General features: G+C 38.4%; 1 protein-coding gene across 8 annotated transcripts in view; it reads left to right on the top strand.

Moving 5' to 3' along the window:
* Positions 1 to 12: 12 nt before the first annotated feature.
* LOC106731038 (ankyrin repeat domain-containing protein 26) overlaps positions 13 to 20,521 on the top strand; it is a 44,201-nt gene continuing 23,692 nt past the window's right edge. For 3 of the 8 annotated variants that reach the window (XM_032471494.1, XM_032471493.1, XM_032471492.1), the window contains exons 1-10: positions 13 to 150; positions 3,261 to 3,367; positions 8,430 to 8,597; positions 9,198 to 9,249; positions 9,629 to 9,698; positions 14,058 to 14,151; positions 16,581 to 16,609; positions 16,795 to 16,867; positions 19,713 to 19,786; positions 20,278 to 20,419. In XM_032471494.1, coding sequence (XP_032327385.1) covers positions 3,340 to 3,367; positions 8,430 to 8,597; positions 9,198 to 9,249; positions 9,629 to 9,698; positions 14,058 to 14,151; positions 16,581 to 16,609; positions 16,795 to 16,867; positions 19,713 to 19,786; positions 20,278 to 20,419 — 730 coding nt within the window. In that variant the 5' untranslated portion in view covers positions 13 to 150; positions 3,261 to 3,339. Of the gene's footprint in view, positions 151 to 3,260; positions 3,368 to 5,568; positions 6,349 to 8,429; positions 8,598 to 9,197; positions 9,250 to 9,628; positions 9,699 to 14,057; positions 14,152 to 16,580; positions 16,610 to 16,794; positions 16,868 to 18,411; positions 18,551 to 19,712; positions 19,787 to 20,277; positions 20,420 to 20,521 lie in introns of those variants that run through there. The other 5 variants (XM_032471496.1, XM_032471495.1, XM_032471497.1 and 2 more) reach the window with 5 other exon arrangements.

The raw sequence follows: 20,521 nt of genomic DNA, 5'->3' as shown, positions 1-20,521 counted from the left end.
GTCACTATCCTGCTGAAACAGGGGTGCTGACCCAAATCTTGCGGACAACTGTCAGAACACTGCTCTGCATTACTGCCGTCTTGGCTGAAGATACATCAAGTTGCAGCAGAGCTGCTCCGCTATAAGGCAAATATCGAGGCGATAAACAAGGTATAGCTCAACTGACTTTATTTACAAGATATTTGAAATACAGGGCCTTTTCTAGCTACAGGTGTTTTATTTATAGTAGTATATATACTGAATACATCAGGCCCTGTTATCCATGGAAACAACTCCAAAGCCAAGGCCAGGGGCTAGAGGTAGTGCCCACAGAAAGGGCAGAGCTCTGTCTCCCAGCCGCACTTGTACCCCAGAAGGAACAACTTCCCATTAGGAAGTGCCTGGGAGTGGGTGGTAGGCTCAGAGCCTACAGAAGATGAAGGCTTGCAGGGAGTGAAGCGATGGCAAGGGCTGGCTGCCTGCCTGGGGATGGGTGGGAGGAGGAAGGAACCCAGTACCCAGCAGGGGGAGCTGGGTGACTGCACCTGGGCAGGGGAGGCGGCAAACCGCAGGCCCTGAGCACCCCAGGATCCCAGGTTCTAGAATCTGGGCAAGTGAGGTCAGGTCATGTTTGACAGCCAGCAGGGGCATTCACTTGTGCTGGTGGCCACGTGGCCCTCCACGTACACCTTGGGGTCTTCCACGCTCAGCCGGGTGCAGCTCCCCTGTGGGGCTGTGGCTGTAGGTGGGGAGCAAGTGATGGCGTAGCTGGTCCTGCTTTTCCTCCTGGCTCTCCCCTGAAGATTTTGATTGAATAAGTCTACTCAGGTCTGGACACAGGTATTTAGAAATACTTCCCTGAGATTCTGATACAACCCTCAGTTAAGGACTATTGAATGGATATGTGTAATACATGTAAATTCACAGATCTCAAAAATAAGACGTCTCTGGAAGAGCGGGGGTTTGATAGATGTTGCTTCATTCAGTGCTCTCGTTTCCAGCCGTGTTAGCCTGATTTTTATCCGTCTCTTCCTGGCAATATTACTGGCAATGTCTATTGCCTTGAAGAATAGCTCCTTTTCCCTTCTAACCACTGATCATTCATTGGCACTCAGACAGTCTTAGAAACTTGGTCGTGGTGAGTGATTCAGTAAGTAGAGTCGGACCCTTTGAAGATTTTGCACCATTTGTTCCCATCCAGGTCATTAGGTCAACAGGGTTTTTCTGATTGCAATAATAGGAAATCATGAGCCTTCTTTTGGTTAAAGCTGTGTGACAGACTCTTGCAATATATCTGTTAGATTCACTGAGCCCTAGCATAATCAAGATGACAGCTTTTTAAAATTAAAGTCTAGTTCATTTACAGTGTTGTGATAGTTTCTGGTGTACAGCAAAGTGATTCTATTTTATATATATATATATATATATATTCTTATTCAGTTATATATATATATTCTTATTCAGTTAAATATAAAATTCTTATTCAGTTATATATATTCTTACTCAGTTATATATATATATTCTTATTCAGTTATATATATTCTTTTTCAGTTATATATAAAATTCTTACTCAGTTATATATATTCTTATTCAGTTATATATATTCTTTTTCAGTTATATGTATATACATATATATATTCATATTCTTTTCCATTATGGTTTATTACAGGATAGTGAGTATATTTCCCTGTAGTATATACAGAAGGACATTGTTGTTCATCTATTTTATATATAGTAGTTTCTATCTGCTAGTCCAAAACTGCTAATTTATTCTTCTCCCACCCCCTTTCCCCTTTGGTAACCACCAGTTTGTTTTCTATGTCTGTGAGTCTGTTTCTGCTTTGTAAATAAGTTCATTTGTATCATATTTTAGAGTCCACATATTAAGTGATAGCCTATGGGATTTGTCTTTCACTTTCTGACTTACCTCACTCAGTATGAGACTCTCTAGGTCCTTCCATGTTGCTGCAAGTGGCATTATTTCATTCTTTTTTATGGCTGAGTCGTATTCCATTGTATATAAGTGTACCATGCAAGATGGCAGTTTTAAACATCAAGACCCATGACATTAGTAACAAATTGGAATTGTTATAATAATTTAGTTTCAGCCGTCTTATGAACTGATGATCCATTTGATTAACAATCAGGGAGAATAAGATACAGGTAGATTGTAGTTTTAGCAGGCATTGGAAAAATTCTTGAAGTGGATATTATGAGTCTTAATCACAATTTTTATTACATGTTGGGGCCCAGTGTTTTCGTGTGTAAGACATATGATTCTACAGGAAGGCAAGGTTTTACATACAAATACTTGATTTACACCCAACTGTTTGGAAACACAGCAAACATAAAAACACAAGTGGGCTATAGACTAAACATGGCCCTGGGTATGTTCAGTTTGTCTCCACACATTGAGTCAACATTTAAAATTTAGGAGACTTGTGCAGAAATCTGCACTTCAGAACTTCTCCTAAAGAATCAAATCTGGTCCCCCTTGAGCCCAGGCTGCTATGCGGTCTGCCCTGCAGAGGTGGCCCCTTCTCAGTGGGGCGTGTGTTCTCCGGTGTGCTGTCCTCACCTGGGATCTTCACTTACTCGGGCCACCTATGTCGCCTCTGTAAGCATTTGAATTTACAATTCCTGTTGTATATTTTGATAAATATTTCAATATTTTAAAGATCAGTCTATATTAATTTATAGTCTACTTCATATTTTATAATAATCCCTTAAGAGTGGGATGGAAGTTTTCGAATTAGGAATTTATAAGTTGGTTTAAGAAAAACCTTTTCTTTACATGCAAGTAGTCATATTCCCATTGGAATGTCTGCAAGCTTTATGAGATTAGTCGTAGTTGTAACTGGATAGGTTAATGCATGTTGCAGACAGTATGGTATCTTTCTCCTCAGCGTGGCTCCTTAAAAATGTAGTTGATTCAGTAGCTAAATGGTTCTCTCTGGAGCAGTGTTTAGAGTGTCAGGAGTAGTAGTTGAGCAGTAAGGTAACTAGAGAATGCCTGATACACACTGCGATAGAAGCGAAGATTCTTGGAACCAGCAAATGTCTGAAGTGAGTTTCAGAGAATGACTTCACAGGGAAACTTCCAGAGGTCAAGGAGGAACCTTTTCAAGAGAAGGGGCACAGAGGGGCGAGGAGGAAGGGGCTACTTGTTATTTACTTTTTTATAGTATATGTTTTAAGTTCAGAGACTTAAGTTTTTAAATTCAGTTTTGAAATGTATATGTAATTTTGTACATTATCAACTGTTTTTTACTATTTTACAGTATAACTTCACACCATTTTTAGTCGCCGTCAGGGAGAACAAAGAAGAGATGGTCGAATTTTTGATAGAGAACGGGGCAAATGTACATGCAGTCGACATGCGGCAAAGGTACAATAATTTGTTCCCTCTCCCTCTCTTTTTTTGTTTAATCTTAATGTTGTTCTAGAGTAGTAACAGCCAATCAGAAAGATTAACTTAATAAGAAGAGGATTAACTTAGAATCAACACATCATCAGTCAGGTAGAAAAGCAATTATTCTGCCTGGTGTCAAAGAACGAACGGTATGCAGCAGGATTCATCTTCCTTTATAATAGTGACTGCTGTCGTTTGCAACCTGACTTTTTTGGTCATATGATCTTACAGTAGTTCAGGGATTTCATTTTAGTTTTATTAGTATGGACTGTAATTTTAATTTACCTTATGAGACAGTGTTGAATTTCTTCATTCTTTTATAATTTTTTTAACCTCTACTTGGTGTATATTTTTTTCTTAAAAGATGCATATTAAACAGAGGAGTTTGTTTTGCCTTTTGGATGATTCTGCTTTAAATTACTTTCTTTGAAGGATACTGATATTATTAGGTTATCACTAAGTGAATATCACTAAGAGAGTAACTATGACCAGATACTGTGGGCTCATCAGTTTTTATCCTTTTTCATTTCTAGTACATTTTGATGTTTTTATTTTTAATTGATAATGGTAGAAGGAAGAAAAATAGCTTTAATTATTGAATAAACATTCCCTTTAAAGAAGACAAGTCATTGGTGGATGATAAAGAGGAAAGAGCTGGGCTTTAGAGTCAGACGAGGTTGAATTCCCAGCTCTCCTGCTGGCCAGGTGTGTTACCTGGGGTACATGACTTAGCACCAACCAGTATGTTTCCTGACACGTAAAGGAGGGTACATCCTTCAAGGGCGGTTGTGCCAAAGAAAGACCATACGTAGACTGTTCAGGTTAGTGCCGGGCACATGCTTCTCAGCGTGGTTAACTGCAGCCGTGACTATTTTTGTTGCCATTTTTATTCATATTACTGTTTTCAGCCTGCAAACAGCTTCTCCTTACCTGACCTCTAGCTGATTTTAAAGTATTATATTTCAGACTAGGGAAGAAATGGGGAATCCTTTATTTAAATCTTTACCTACTTCAGATAAGTGACCTCAGCATCCTTTCTTGTCCATCAGAGGACTTTAAATTAGCAACTTCTACTATGTGCTACCCAAGTAGGACAGGAGGCTTCTTTTTTGTCCCTCCATTTTGGCCTTGGAGGTAATTTGCAAAGATGAGCACTCGAGCATGTAAGTGGTCAGTTCTCCAGGGGTGGGCAGGATATTAACTTGGTAAACTAGACCAAATTAACTGTTTAAGTTACGCTAAGTTCCTAAGGGTGAAGTTGTCTCTTTTATTTTAGATCAGCGCTCATGCTTGCTGCACATCATGACTCACCAGACATAGTCAAGCTGCTTCTTCAGAAGCATGTTAATGCCTGTTCTCTAGATTTTCAAGGATGGTCTGCTGAAAGATATGCTTGTTGTAATGGTTTTAAACAGTAAGTGTTTAGAGATAACTGGCACTGTAATGTAAACTGAGGTTGAAAATGACCTAACTGTTACTTGTTACGTGACAGGTGAGAGTTCCTAGTTGGGAGCAGGAACTTTGGGGATGGCAGTGAGACACTCCACATCACCAGCTGGAAACCAGCAAAAGGCCAGACTAGTGAGATGGAGCAGTGGGCACAGGGTTCTTTATCTCGGGGTTTGTAAGACCTTTATCCTTAGGGTCCTACTGGTCTCCATTTCATTCCAGTGTAACCCCTATGCATGGGGTCCAAATAATATCACATATCTGATTTTTCTAACTAGTTATTTGGGTCTTGAAATGTTTAGTAGAGCAGAAAATCCTGTATTTTCCTTTGGGGGCTTTCTTCTATAATCTTCCTCTTGAATTTTTCAAGAACCTAAGGGATTCCGTAAGGCCACAGTGACAATCCTCTCGCACAAGGCATTGGGGCAGGGTGAGGGCATGCTAATCGTTCTCTTGTTTCCCTTGATTCTGTTGCTGCAGCGTTGGTACTAAAACTAGTTTTAACAGGATCTCCTTGGCAGCTGAGTCTGGGGTCTGGATGTTGCTCTCTAAAGACCTTTAATAAAATCTTAAAAGAAGAAAAGGAAAAAGAAACTGGTCGTGCAGTCGGGTCATGACTGACCTCTGCTCCTGGGATGCCTGTGCTGATCCAGTTTCCGCGGTCTTCAGTGGCGATCGACACGTAAACTTCAGCGTGACAGCTTGTTTAGTTCTCATACATATGCTTGTATGAGGTCATATATTTATAAATGAGTTTAGCTACGAGTTATATAGTAGCTGAGGTGTCCTGAATTATAAACCACTGAAGAACAGCTAATCACCATAATTTGTAACATTTTCTGAAAACTGCCACATTTAAATGTTACACCTATGAAAAAAACACACATTGGGTTTTATTTAGGATTCTCAAATAGTTCCAGCATTAAAGTTCAAGAACAGATTATTCCATTCTTCCACTATTTCTCTGAGCATCTGAGGGATACATTATCTCATTAAATCTTCGTAATACTCTTATGAGTATTAATAACTAACTGCCTAACAAGACAGTAAGATCCCAGTTTTATAAAGGAAGACTTTGAGCTGAAGAGAAGCACCTTTTCCAGGAACAAATAGCTGTTGGTTATAGAGCTGGGACTTCTGAGTTCAGAGACACTTTCCATATGTCAGGCTCGCTCTAGTTAACTTACTGAGCTGTACTGCCCTCAGTTCATGACTACTTCACCTTCCTTTTTTTTCTTTTTTAATTATACATCCTAAATTTAAAAGTGTAGATTGTACAAGTTTGAAGTATATGGGACAGTTGAAGTTTTGATATTACCTCTGATATTGTCTGAAATAATCTAAGAATTTAATATACTTGGTAATTGTTTTTCATATTAGTATTCAAGTAGTAATATTTATTTATCCCATTTTTTTATACATAGCCTTTACCAGCTGATTGTCGACTACACAGACTGGAAATATACCAAATACTCCCCCTCAAAGTAGCGACCTAGGACAGAGTTCTGGTAATAAGTTACTCTTGTTGGGCCCTACCATAGATACGGAAGTAAGAGTGAGGAAGTTTTGATAATGAAAGAGCAGTGAAACAAGCCAGTGTGTAAATTTCATGTATGTTTTTATTTTTTTCATTAATTTTTTCTTAATGGTCTAGTATTCAGAATTACTTAAGAAGTTAATTGTAGGTAATTTAAAATCTGAGACAATATGGTCTGAAAAGAAATTCATTTATTTAATCATGGCTCCTGAAATCCCATATTATATCTTTGTGTAAATAAGAAAAACAGGGTTTTAACTTTGTTGTACATTTCCTCTAACATTATAACAAGTTGGCCTTGTTACAGAACTGGATCTTTAATTTTTACAGCAAATGGATTACATCCGGTAAATGAATGCTAGTTATTGCATAATGAGTAGTCTCACTAAAAAGTTATTGTCTTTAACACTGGGAGCTCAGCAATACCTTCCTGGTGCTGTAAACAAATGGCCAACAATTAGAACTGCACAGCTGAGCCAGTGTGTAGCATACTAATAAGAGATTGTTTTTTAAAGATACCTAGTGATAGTGCAGAAAGTCAGGAAAGCAGTGCCTTGTTGAGAAGCACTGGTTACTTTTCGCATCATTACACCAACAAGGTCTCTTTCTTACCGATTGCATTCCTCAGAAGTGCAAACAGAATGAGATATGTTGCCTTCATGAGAGTCAGATGTTTTCTTCTTTTTGGGGGATACTTGTCATGAAACTATATTTTGTTGGAACAAGATTTTCTATTGCCATTAGTTAAAGGATTGTCATAATAAATACTCAAATAGCACAACTCAGGACTCAACAAATTGTAATAAAAGCACAGAAGTGCTTCACATTAAAAAAAAAAAGACTAGTGTTGCCTAGATGTGACCCCTAGGGTGCTGTTCGGTCTGAACTGTATGAGGGCACCTTTAACTTGGTAGACCTGGATCAAGCAAAGAACTTCTGTTGTAGGAAATACAAAGATGGAATAGACAGAGTTTTGGTCTTCAAGGTGCTCATAACACAACAGAGTTGTCCCTGGTTAATGTCTGTATTATTTTTAAACAGGATTTTCAAAGAAAACATTCTTATCTGTTAATTCATCCACTTAACAGATGACTCTCAAGTGTCTTTTAGGTACTAATCGCCACTCTGACTTTACAGAATGCAAACAGGTCAAAAGCACAGTTCCTGGCCTCCGGGAGCTCGTTACTGTCATCACCATTTTTAAGATTTGCTTTACTTTATTCTCTGCTTACTGTGTCCCAGAGCCCACGAGGACTTTGTAACTGTCTTTATATATATTTTTATTGGTATTTAATATGTGCCAAATACTTTAAGTCCATGGTGAGGAAAGAAGTTTTTGAAAAGTGGGTAGGATGTCAGGTAAGCCATGCAGAGCGAGTAGAAGTTTGCCAGGGAAGGAGGCAGAAGGGCAGTGTTTGGTGGGCGGAACATCTTTGAAGATTACATTTGGCAGAAAGGACAGCAGTGCAGAGGCTAAGATGTGCCAGTGAACTTTGCAGGATCTATGAGTTTCATTTTGTTGGTGCAGGAAGGATGCTGTAGGAATGGTTGGGAACGAGGTGACTACCTAGCTCAGGCACGCTTCTGAAAGCCTTTCTAGTACTATAGAAAGGAGGAGGTCTGCTGTAGACCTTGGGAAATCTGTCAGAATGCTTTTAGCCACAAATAACAATAGGAGCCCTAAGTAACAGTGGCTACAGCAACAGGAGTCAGGATTGGTCAGAAGGTTCGGTGATGTCGTCAGGATCCCAGACGCTGTCCCTCCTTCAGCTGTGAGGCTGCTGGTGTTTGATGTCAGCCTTTCCTGGTCTGCTGATTGGCAGCAGCTTCCAAGCGTCATCTTCTCACATGACAGTATCCTGCAGGCGAGGAGGGCTGCTTCTCTCTGCATGTTTCCTGTTAACGAGGAAGAAAACAGAGACACTTCCTGGTAGACTTCCCCTAGGCATCTTACTGGCTGGGCTACATCTCATGCTCGTTCCTAAACCAGCCACGGGGGAAGGAGATATAGTTACTGTGATGACCGCAGAATAATCATTTCTCTTTTTGCAGCTAAGAAGAGATTACCTTCTTCGCATACTGGGGCAGAAAACATCCAAGAAAAGTTGCAATTGTCCGGCAAGGACGACAAAGAAGAAATGGTTGTCGAGTTGGGAACCAGCAATGGCAGCCGCATGGATCCACTGAAGAATGTTGAGCAGAAGAGTAAGAAGATTCGATGTGAAGTCTTAGGGTTTCCTGGTTATGTACATAAAGCAGGGATGCACAAGCTTTTTCTATACAGGGCCAGAGAGTCAATATTTTAGGCCATGTGGTGTCTGTCACATCTACTCATGTCTGCCATTGCAGTGTGAAGGCAGCCCTAGACCGTATGTGAGCGAATAAGGATGACCGTACCCAGATAACACGAGGCTGACAAAGCCAAATGGCAGGGTGGGTTAGTCCCATGGGTGTCGTCCAGAAACACCACGCTGTGTGAGCTTGACAGTGTCAGTTTATGATACTGATTCTACTAATGATTATCATCTTTTGTGAGTCTCAGTAAAGTTTGGTTGGGATTTTGGTCCTTGTAAACAGCAGTTCACTTCAAGATACCAAATTTGGATAAACATCCTTTTTCTTTTTGATAAATATAAAGGAGGGGAAGTGGTTTTTATGCATTAATTACCTACCAGGAGTATACTCAGTATTCACTCAAGTGTGTAGTCTCCAGGTGTGGTCCCAAAGGAATGCTTGTTAACAGAACATTGGTCTTATACTTTCAATATTCTGTATTTTTCTATTGCTGATATGAAGTCTATTTACTTTTTTCTTTAATAGCGGATTTAGTGGTTGAGGTTTCACCGAGTAATGAAGATATCTCTGTCATCAGGTAGGATTTTATGGATTTTTAAAAATTACATGTTGACTAAGGGAACACAGAGAAAAGAAACAAGGCTTGTTGAGTGTCCTACTCTGGCTTAGACACCGTGTTATGTACTTGACATTTGTTACCTCGTACAGTCACCACAACAGCTTTGCAGAGTAGCTGTGCTGTTACAGCTTACTGTTAGTTAACTAGGCAACTGTAGCTTAAGGAGGTTGACTGGTTGACCCATGATTCCATGGTTAGCAAGTAGTTGACCTGTGACTTGACCATCAGGCAGCCTGGCTCCCAAATCTGCTTTCTTATCCCTCAGCATAGACTTTTGTGACTAGTTTGTTTAAAGAAGTGAACTCACTCATTTTTGATGTGTATTTTTGCTCCAAAGAGTTTCACCCAAACATGATATTGATGATTCAAGGCCTCCATCAGATGATGACTTAGCTCTTGCTCCCAAGGTAAAGTGTTCTCTTGTGAAATTCATTTTTCTGCTCTGAATTTAGTTTTGTGTAGTATTTACTCTTAAAACTTAGCAGTGGTCTGCCTATCATTGTTTTATGTTTGTGTTAGAAAGTTGGTCAGAGTAAACCATTTTATAAAAATATGACAGGTTGATTTTTTTTTTTCTTTTTCTTTTTTTTTTTTACTTTGGTAAATACTGAAGATAAGGCTGAAGCAAAATGGACTAGAAGATATATAGTGACAGGAAATCTGTACTGTGAAAAGGTTTCCCACAATAGAGGAAGTGTGAAGCTTGGCCAAGGATAAGGGTTCTTTGACTTTTAAACCACACTGACGGCACTTGTATAATACTCGTGCCTCAGGGACATCTTCAGTGCACACAGCTACTTACTGTGATAATCATGGCCTCTTCCTGGGGCCTTTCAGTTCCAAAACTGCATAGCATGTGTCTTTTTTTTCCCCTTGGACACTTTTTATTTTGGTATCAGAGAGTTGTGAGGAAAGAGGTTTTTGTTTTGTTTGTTTGTTGGTTTGTTTTACTTTATTTCTATCTCTGGTTCTGCATTAAGACTAAAATAATAGTTGAAATTATAGAAATTTAGAAATTAAAATTCTGTTTCTCAAAATCCATATTATAGATTCCTCTGTGTTTTCTAAATTATCCCATTAAGAGTATATTCAAAACTCTTCATCTAATTGAAGAATACATGTTTTCCCTGAAATAACAACCAGCTCTCAAAGTAGACTCTTAATAACAACCATATGATAAAACCTACTTCAGAATTCTTTTGTATTATAGTTTAAAAAAGTATGTCCAGTCCTCGTGTCCCATTCTAAAATTTCAAGTTTCAGATACTTTGTAGTATAGTTATTTACATATTCATTTTATAACCCCTGCATCAGTATACACCGCTAGAGATTAGGGAATGTAATTGTGCATTTCCTGGAGCACCTAGAATAAGGTCTTAAATGTAAGAAGCATTTTAGTATTTTTTGAATGTGAGTGCATGAGGAGACATGGACTTCTGCACCACGCTGCAGGTTATATAACATGCACACTCTATCATAATGAAATCTATTTGATGGTTACAGGTAATATAATACACTGTACTATGTCATAATGAAATCTATTTGAATTCTAAAAATATGACTTAAATTTCTATTCCCTTTGTTTAGGTTGTAAAAGTTCAGTTGTTATGACAGGAAATATGTCATAAATGCCAAGGAAATAGATAAGAAGTATATGATGAATAGGAATAAGTTACAGTCTGTTTTCCAGTATCTACCAATTGTGAGCTTAGAATTTGAGATGAAAACTTTTTAACCTTCTTTTTAGCCCCCTCTCATGTTCCATTCAATGTATCTTTTCAAGCTATATATTATCCTTAGAATCCTGATTACCTGTTCTTCTCTAAGTGGAAAGTTGATGTGTTAGGAACTTTCTAAAATCTATTTTTCTCTCTCTCTAGTAATAATTCACAGTGCTCAGGTAGTGAGAGATGACCGTGTTCAATTGAGCTGACTTCTAGTGACAAAATTTAAGTCTTACTTATAGTAGTATTTACAAACAAACGGTTGTAGATTAGTACAAGTCAGTATTATTGGGGATATACTATGAACAAAGGCCTTTGTTTTATATATCATATATTTTGATATTTTTATAAAATTTGCTGAAGAATAATATATATACTTGCATATGTAATTTATATATTTTTATATATATAATAAAAAGGTTAAACAGAGGCTTTCATTCATAGTATATCCCTGACAATACTGATACATCACCGATCTATTATATATAAATGCTGAAATACATGTATTTCTCCACATGCCTTGTTATACTTACATTTTCCTTTTTTTCTTGCCTTAAGTTTGTACTTGACTAGTCATGTTAAAACATAAATGGAGGGATGTTTTGACTTCACTTTCTCACTTTTACATTTGCCCAGCAAAATTTTTTCCTCATTTTAACCCACACTTAGTAAAGTCATTCCTGTGCCACGTGTCATACCACTGCAGACTGCACTTCTGTTAATTTTCCAGACTCACCTAATGAAACTGGTGTATGTAGTGCAAAAACCAAGGCTTAGAAGTCATAGGGAATCGGCTTGGGTTCTGAAGTTACATTTTCTAAAAACTAAAGAAAATAATTCTTGGTCAGCCTGTGACCAGCTGTTTCTTTGTTATAAATGAATGTGTAAAACTCTTAGTGAGATTCAGAGAGAAACAGGTTGTACTAAAAAAAAAAAAAACCACAAAAAGGGTGTTTTGTTTGTTTGTTTAACCACTTTGACCTTGAAAAGACAGTGCTTGTGACTTCAAAGTATTATTATATTTGGATTGTCAATTAGAGCTGCAAAGAACATTTCAGGAGAAGCAAAAGCATGGGGAATAGTAATAAGTATGTGGGGTTAAAATACCAGCAGTTTGGTTAGTGATGTTTTACTGAGGACAGCCCATTTTGGGTAGGGAAAATAGCGTGCACTGAGTACCTTTATGGCGACCGGACTTGAAGGCAGCTAAGTGCAGGGTAGTGGTGACCTATTCCAAGGTGATAGCCGTGGAAAGAGGTAAGAGCCTGAGCCCTTGGATCCCGGCAGCTCCTGCCTGGTGGCACAGCACTGTACTTGAAGTCAGCAGACGTGGCATCCTGGTTCTGACCCACTGTGGGATCTTGGAAACACTTGTCTGACTTGTTTGAATGTCAGTGACCTCGTTCAAAAACATGGTACTGATACCTACCTCTCAGGTTATGTGTCGTGAACAAAACTGTGGTAACAAATGTGAAAACACATTGTCAACTGTAAAGGGTGCTATAGAAATGTAAGACAGAATGATCACAGTGGCCACTAGGGACCTACTGAAATGTTGAGGACACTTTTCTAAAATCTGAAGGACAATAAAATGGGAAAGTTAGAGCGGGCACGGGGACTTCTCATTTGGGGTACGTTAAGTGTCAGCAAACTATTACCGGACATCTCCGATAGGTATGTAGTGCTTTGGTACTTGACGCCTTCTGGGGACTTTAGATGTTTTGACCTTAAATAAACTCCTGTTCCTGAACACCGACTAGCACCAGGCAGCTAGACACTGAATGTAGCAGTTGAGGGGTTAGGCTGTAGTGGCAGGAACAGAAGAACAAGTAAACAGGAACCCTTTATCAGGGACAGTAAGTCCTTCACTTAAGGAACGTGGAGAGCGTTAGGTTAGACAACAGTGGGGGAGTTTGTAGTTAGGCCGGGGGTGGAGTAAGGGTGGAATTTAGGTAGTCAGAAAAGAGCTGAGTGTGACCAAAGCTGCCAGGTGATGGACAGGAAGGAGCCAGTCACACGAAGGTCCAGGGGAGGGATGTTCCGGACAGAGAGAACAGCGGGTCCCGTCTGCTCATCACGGTGCTCCAGCATCTTGGAGTGGCCAGGAAGCAGCAAGTGTGTAACCGTCCTTAGAATCACTTTTATTATTGTTGTGTGTAGAGAAGAGAATGTGCATCATAAGGGCCTGGCACATGCGGGTGGTCACTAAACAGTGTTCTTATTCTTCCCTTAGTAAAGTAAAGCTTATGGTACTTTTTTGAAGAGCTGCATAGCTACATTTAAAATTTCTCTGCTGTTAATTTAAACATAAATGTTTTTCTTTCTACTTTGGTACTTTATTCAACTATTTTTCCTATGAATAAAAGTTTTATCAAATAATCGTTAGATTCTGCTAAGCCTTTGTTTACTGAAATGTAGCAGTTTCCACAGTGTTCTGTTAATACTCAACATGACAGACTCCAAGGCTTCTTTTCATGCCAAGTATGTTATTTTAATATTAAAAGCAATATCTGTCCTAAGAAACATTTTAAATTTATAGCACTGTATACTTATTAAAGAATATATTTAAATATGTATATTTTTAATTTTATTTTTTATTGAAGTGTAGTCAGTTTATAATGTTAGTTTCAAGTGTACTGCAAAGCAATTCAGTTATACATATAAAAATGTGTATTTTTTAAAATGTCCTCTTCTTTTGTCGAGGAATGCAGAATGGAATTAGGTATTTTGAAGTTAATTCTTTGTTGAAATCTGCACATAAGTCAGTATTTTGTCTATGAAAATATTTGCTCTGGCTTTCCATGCTCAGTTTACAGAGTCAGAAGCCAACTGAAGATAAAAGATAGACTTGATCTAGAGAGTGTATATGAAATTTTCTCTTTAAATGTTTGGGTTTCCAGGATATGCTTATTTTGTTTTTAAGTCTAATTGCTTTTAAAGTAGGAAATTTAAAAATAATAATAAGGTAGGAAACACAGGTATTTTCTTAGAAAGGGATAAGGGAATCTTTATGCAACTCATTATTAATATTAATTTTAACAGAGTACCTCCGAGATTCAACTACGGAGCCATGTTGGTCATTTATCTGGAGCTGCAGGTCTAGGAGAAAAAAATACATTAAATGGACAAATAGAAAGTAAGCACTGTATTTTATAAAAAAGTCATTTGACAGAATGTTGATTTAAAACATGGATTTGGATCTATTCTCTCAGCCAAAGAAAATCACCTGTTGAACGTATAGTGAGAAAAAAGAGGAGGAAAGGAAGTAAATTGTATATCTTATCAGGTGTCAGCAACAGATTAAACTAGAATGCTGTTTAAGGAGCTCAGTTGTTAGCTTTCTTTCAAGATGCTCTGTGACCTGAGGACAGTCAGGAAATCAGGAGGAGGGAAGGAGGGAGCGAAGAATGAGAGAGGTAGAGAGGAGGGGAGTAAATGAAGGAAAAGGAGGGGGGGGGTCCCTGGCAGGAGGTGGTAATGAATGTAGAATAGTTCTTTAGAAGAAGGAAGAGGAGTGTTTGAAATGAGGTGGGTATGAAGTGAGCTGCTTCCAGCACCAAAGCTTGTCCGGGAAGCTCAGCAGAATGTTCCACTCCCCCATCCCCCGATCATTAGGAAGGCGGTGAGGACTGCGGTACCTGATCACGCAGAGCTGGGTGTGCCTGCCGTGGGTGAGCACAGGCGTGTGTGGTCAGCTGTCAATGTCTGGACCTTCGTGTCATGCAGCGTGCTGCTGCCTTATAGGATGGTGTCTCATAGGCCAACAGAAGAGAGTGGGAAAGAGGAAGAGGGCAGGGTGCGTTCCGGGGAGGTCAGGGGCGCTGGAGCCTGGTAAAGAGTCCACTGGAAAGTCTGCAACTCCTGATGCAGCTTTCGGGGAAGTGTTACAGTGAGACGCGTGCGGCTGGATTTCAGAAGGATCAGTTAAGTCCGAGTGCTGCAGAAGCAGACTCGGTATAGACCGGAGTTGCTCACATTTCACTCAGTCACCTGGGGACCCAGTGAAAAGTGCACATTCTGAGCAGTGGGTCTGCGTTTCTAACAAGCTCTCAGGTGATGCCCTTGTTGCTGGTCTTCAGATCACGCTCAGAGGGTAGACTTGTGTTTAGGGGAATCTGGAAAAAGAGCCACTGGGGAGTTAAAGACACAACAGCATCAAGGAAAAGCATGATTTTGTTTTTCTTTCTGAGCACGTTCATAGCCAGAGCGAGGCAAAGAGTTGAAGTAGAAATTAGAGATGTAAGCTACTGCTGCTAAGCAGAGAGGGAAAAGAAGTGGTGGGCATCATCCATCCAAAGAATAGAGAAGGGGAAGAATTAAGACCACAGATCTAGAGGTACCTTTGAAGAGGAAAGTGAAAGGAAGGAAGGAGGGAAAAAAGGCCGCAGGTAGGTGATTTTGGAATTGAGGGGAAACTTGAGAGAACTCCTTTTCGATGGCGTCAGTATCTTTGCACTGAAGCCAGGTTAGATCACTGCCACTCCAGAGAATACTGGAATCAGGAGGGGGCCTAGAATTGGGGTAAACCACAGCCACTCCTCCTATCAGGCTTCAAAGATACATGTTGTATTGGTATTTGTTATTCAAGTGAGATTAATTTGAATATGAAGCATTGGCTGTGTTGTTGTTGTTTTTAATGATACCTAATTTTTTGATAAGATATTTGTTTCACAATAATCCTTTTAAACATTAGCCTGATTTACCAAACCAATTTTGGAAATAAAAGAAATTAATAGGATTCATTCCATAAATGCTAAAGTTGTTATTTTCAGTGAATACTACACAGGTTTTGAAATATAAAAGACTTTTAATGTCTAATAATTCTGTGGCAATGAAATTTTTTTTTGATCACCAGATTTCAATATTGAAAACTCAGTATACATTCTTTCTTGCATGAGTGGATCAAGAAACTTTGACGGCTAGAGGATCCAAGAAATGTAGGCACACCGGTAGCCCATGTGGGTATGGAAAAAAATGAATATTTTTATGAACGATTATTCTACAAGTGTGTATCCAAGCCGATCAATTCATAACACTTTCTCTGACGAGAAGTGAATTGCACATTCAAATGAACTGCCATCACAACTGTGGACTTCCTAAATCACAGGACGAATTGAAGAGCGTGGTAAATACTTGTAGTCTAATGGTGTCAGTCGCATGGAAGATGTGCTGTTGCGTTTTACCGTCAGCTTTCACATTTGTCTTCTTGGAGCCGTGACTTGTTCCTCTGATTAAAGATCGCTTTTCTCCTCCTCAGGCAGCATGTTCACCCTGGTACATGTGCACGTTTCTAGTTTATAAAGTCATTTGAAACATAATCGTACTTTTGAGATCTTACCTGCATGTTTTGTTAAACCTATATTCCTGCTCTTTATTCAGTATCTATAATGGACTCTTATTTCTGCCTTGTTGCTGTCCTAACTGCCCCTGAAAATCTAAACACCGAAACCTAACGTGTTCATTTCCAAAGCAAGCATGAGGATTGCGCTCAGTACTAACTGCATGACTGGATAGTTGGCTTTCATATTTATTTATAATTGATTATGTGTCTCTTTTGGCTTTTAGATGCTACTGAAAAATATCCTCACCTGAAGGTAAAAACTTTTATACTTTTATCTTGAATTTTTTTTTTTAATGAGGGTACTGGGAATTTAGCCTAGGACCTCATGCACTGCTAAGCAGGCACTCTGCCACTGAGCTAGACCCTCCCCCCTTGAATTATTACTACAGATTGTATCAAATGTACATTATTAATCGGTTTGTTTCAAAAACCATTCAGCCTGCAGTTGGAGTGAAAGATTCTGTTCCTAAAAAAACAGGAGCAATGAAGAATTTACAAAGATTCAAATCAGGTAAATTTTGCAATACAAATTTAACTCTGAAATGAAGTACAGTCTTCTTCTTCCTAATTCCTTTTACTTTTTCAAATTTAATTGAAAGATGACATAAGTAAGGCAGATGTTACGATCGGTATCCATGTTTGAAAAATATATATAAGCATAAGAAATAGATTTTTAAAATGTCAGCTTTGACTCGGATGTTTCTATTGATGTTGGGAGACACTAAAGTGCTCAGTTTGGAGTCCCTATACTTCTCGGGGATTCTGAGAGATTGATTATTAGGTTCTAAGATTTTTCCAGTTTTAAAATGCTTAATTGAATTCTGACCTTTACGTAGGGTAAAGCTTCACTTGCTAACATGTCAGTCATATTTCACTTTAATGATTTCATCGAGTGCTATCACATTGCTGATATTTATTTATTTCTGTACTTATTTATTAATGGAGGTCCTAGGGATTGAACCCAGAACCTTGTACATGCTAAGCATGTGCTCTACCACTGAGCTATTTCCCTAGCCCAAAGATCTTAAGCCAACTGGATGTTTTGATTAGGAGAGTGTGTGTGTGGTGTCTTTGATTATTAAAAATGATGGAAGTTATTAGTCCTACCTTAGTATTTGGTAGACATGATCTTTTCAAAAATAATCCTAAAAGTTTTGGGGTTTAGGATATTTTTTATACTATGAAAAATTATTGAGAATTCTGAAGAACTTTTAAGTGGGTTGTATCTATTGATGTTTAGTATATTAGAAAATGAAACTGAAAGATTTAAAAATCAAGCACAGAGAAACATTGCATTAGCCATTAGAGCTATAATGTTATCACATGTCATGTATCTGGAGACCTCCACTGCACACTTAACGGAGAATGAGAATGAAAATAGCGTTCAGTATTATTGTGAAATTAGTTTTGACCTCCTGGACTTCCTAGATGGAGGGAACTTGGGGCTTCAGGGCTTCTCGGATGGCACGTGAGAACTGCTGTTTTAAACAGGGCTCATCTGACAACTTAATTCTTTTAAGAAAAGGAAAACATTTTTTGTTACGTATTTCCTGTCTCGTGGCACCCTGTACTCTTTGGATCTAGTTTGTACCTAGACTTACCCTATTTTTATATGGAAAAAATTAGTCACTCAAGGCTATCCTTTCTTATATAAGTTTATGATGTTTATCCAAGGCTTAAGGTAAGAATTCTGAAGATATTGGTACATGAGGAAAGACTGTCTCATTGTAATTTAAGTAGTACCATTCAGTAAAAGTTTTCTTAAAGCCCATGTCTCTAGGACACAATACTGTTACGCATATTTAAACATCTGGTAAATGGCTGGTTAGACATACATTTTGTTAATGAAAAAATTCATATGTTGAAGAAATATAATTATTCATAAAGCTCTTACGGAATATAGACTGTTTTATGGAGAGTGATGAGTGAATCCAAATAAGTAATACTAGGAAATTAAAAGTAGGAAAAAGAGAGACAGTGGTTCCCTATGTGAACAGCAGTGACATGTAAAGTACAACCAGCTGGGAAGGAGTAGTGTGTTTGGGGGGAGAGGAGGACGTGGGCCTGCTGCTCTGGGAAGAGAACCCAATAGATAAAGACCGGATGAATATTGGAGCCGTGTCTCTGTCAGAAAATGCAGCGCTCCGTGGCCTGTGTGAATCACAGCTGCCAGAGAACAGAAGCAGCAAAAAAGGTAATAAAGCAGCATAGAGAGCTAGCCATAGTCTACCTGTGCGTGGCTTCACCATCCTCCGACTTTGCAGAGATCATTTGGCAGGATCTCCTCTGTGTTTACTCCTTTTATGCAACCTGCAACGGGACAATACCTTTTGGCATGACATTTACATTCATCCTCTGACCAAAGCAGCATGTTAAATAGCAAAGAGAATTAGGAGAAAGTAAGTTCATTTAGACTAGTATTTAGCATACTCCTGAGAGTGGGTAGGAGAGTGATGTCTAGTTGGGAAATCTAAGTGGACATCCAAAGATTCCCTTCTGCAGTGATATAATCAGAGCTGTAGTAATAAGTCATACAATATTTTTTCTGCTCCTATAGTTTTATCTTTTCTTTCCTTACCTGTAGAATTAATGTCGTATTTACAAAAGATTCTCAGTTATCTCCTATAGTAGTGACTACAAGCTATAAACTCAAAGTTTTTCTAATAAATACTGTTTATACAAAGATACTTTTAAGAGTTTGTCCTCTGCAGCAGAGGAGCAATGAGGATAGACATGTAAAGAAATAGTTTAGAGTTCAGCTGGTGAAGACACACTAGAAAAATCTGTGAAGTACCAAGGTAACTCCAAGGAAAGAGATCCCTGTGTCTCTGCAGAAAGAGAGCTGCAATCAAGGAGGACTTCACAGAGCAGGCTGAGTCTTCAAAGAGGAAAAGGCACTTGTCAGAACAATAGAGGGAAACGTTCAGATAAAGGAAAGATGAAAGCATAAAAAGTAACAGTAATTTTGGAAAGCATGAATAACATTGCTCTTGAAGCTTGGTATGTTGTTAAAAAGGTACTGTTAGGAGGTAGAGAAGGTGACTTTGTATATTTCTACTGTATTTTTAAATTTTGTTTTATTTCTTTGTTTTGTTCATGTCTGGTGAATCAATTTGTGAGTGAAACTTTGAGATGTTTGTATGCCTTTAATCTGGTAACATCTAGTATTTCCCAAATAGTTTGTTGAAATTTTAAATAATTAGAAGTATTTCTTAAAGAAGTAAATATCCAGCTAAAGATTAAGCTTAATTTAAACTGTCAATTGATGAAATGTGTTTTATGTTTTTATAAAGATGATGCCTTTTATCTAGCTGTTACTAAGTAGTGAATTTTAACTAAGCATATTCATTTTTCAGCAGACCTAGACTTAGAAAGCACATCTGAGGAAGAGCAAGAAAGACTTGATGGAAGTGAAAATAACCACTCACAGGTATGTAAAAATGTAAATTTAAATTTCTTGTTTAATACTGTTTTTTGTGCTTTGATAACACAGTTCAAAAGAAATTGCCTTTCAAACTAGACTTTTAGAGTCAATAAATAATTATTTAATATCTAGTTTTTAATAGCATTTTATCTAGTCACAAAACTTAAAGTATTGTTAGGATCTATAATAATTTATAGTTAAATTTTATCCTTGGAATTGAGGCAAAAAACCTTCCTGAATATTGATTTCCTGTAGTAAAAAAAAATTATAAAAGATAGAGTGGAAAAACAGAAAATCCTCCTTTGTTGTAGAAACGTTTACTTCAAAATCATTTAGAAACACTACTGATAAAGTTAGCCTTTTGACAGAAATCAGTTCTTTCGAGAAGTGTCTGTGTTTTTGCTCTCATAAAAAGATGGATATCGATCACCTCTGTACACTGAGCATATTTGATAACAATGTTGGAGACACTGTGAAATAGCATTATTTATTTGTAGGTCAAAGAGCAGATGAATTCTCTGGATGGCCTCGATGACTTACCTCGGTCACCGGGGACAGCTTCCGAGGATTGCGAGTCGCTTTCCCCTAATTATAAGAACACCCTGAGGCTAATCGAGCGACTTAGCCCGGAGAGTAAAGGTAGGACCCCCGTGTGACTACACAGCCTTTCTAAGTGTCTCGCGGTAACGTGTGCACACCTAGTGCCGCCCAGGGAGCGCGGCTCCGTTACAGTCCGCTGCG

Source organism: Camelus ferus, chromosome 32 (genome assembly GCF_009834535.1).
Source record: "Camelus ferus isolate YT-003-E chromosome 32, BCGSAC_Cfer_1.0, whole genome shotgun sequence".
In the NCBI taxonomy this organism is placed as follows: domain Eukaryota; kingdom Metazoa; phylum Chordata; class Mammalia; order Artiodactyla; family Camelidae; genus Camelus; species Camelus ferus.
This window is presented reverse-complemented; position numbering and strand designations above follow the sequence as displayed.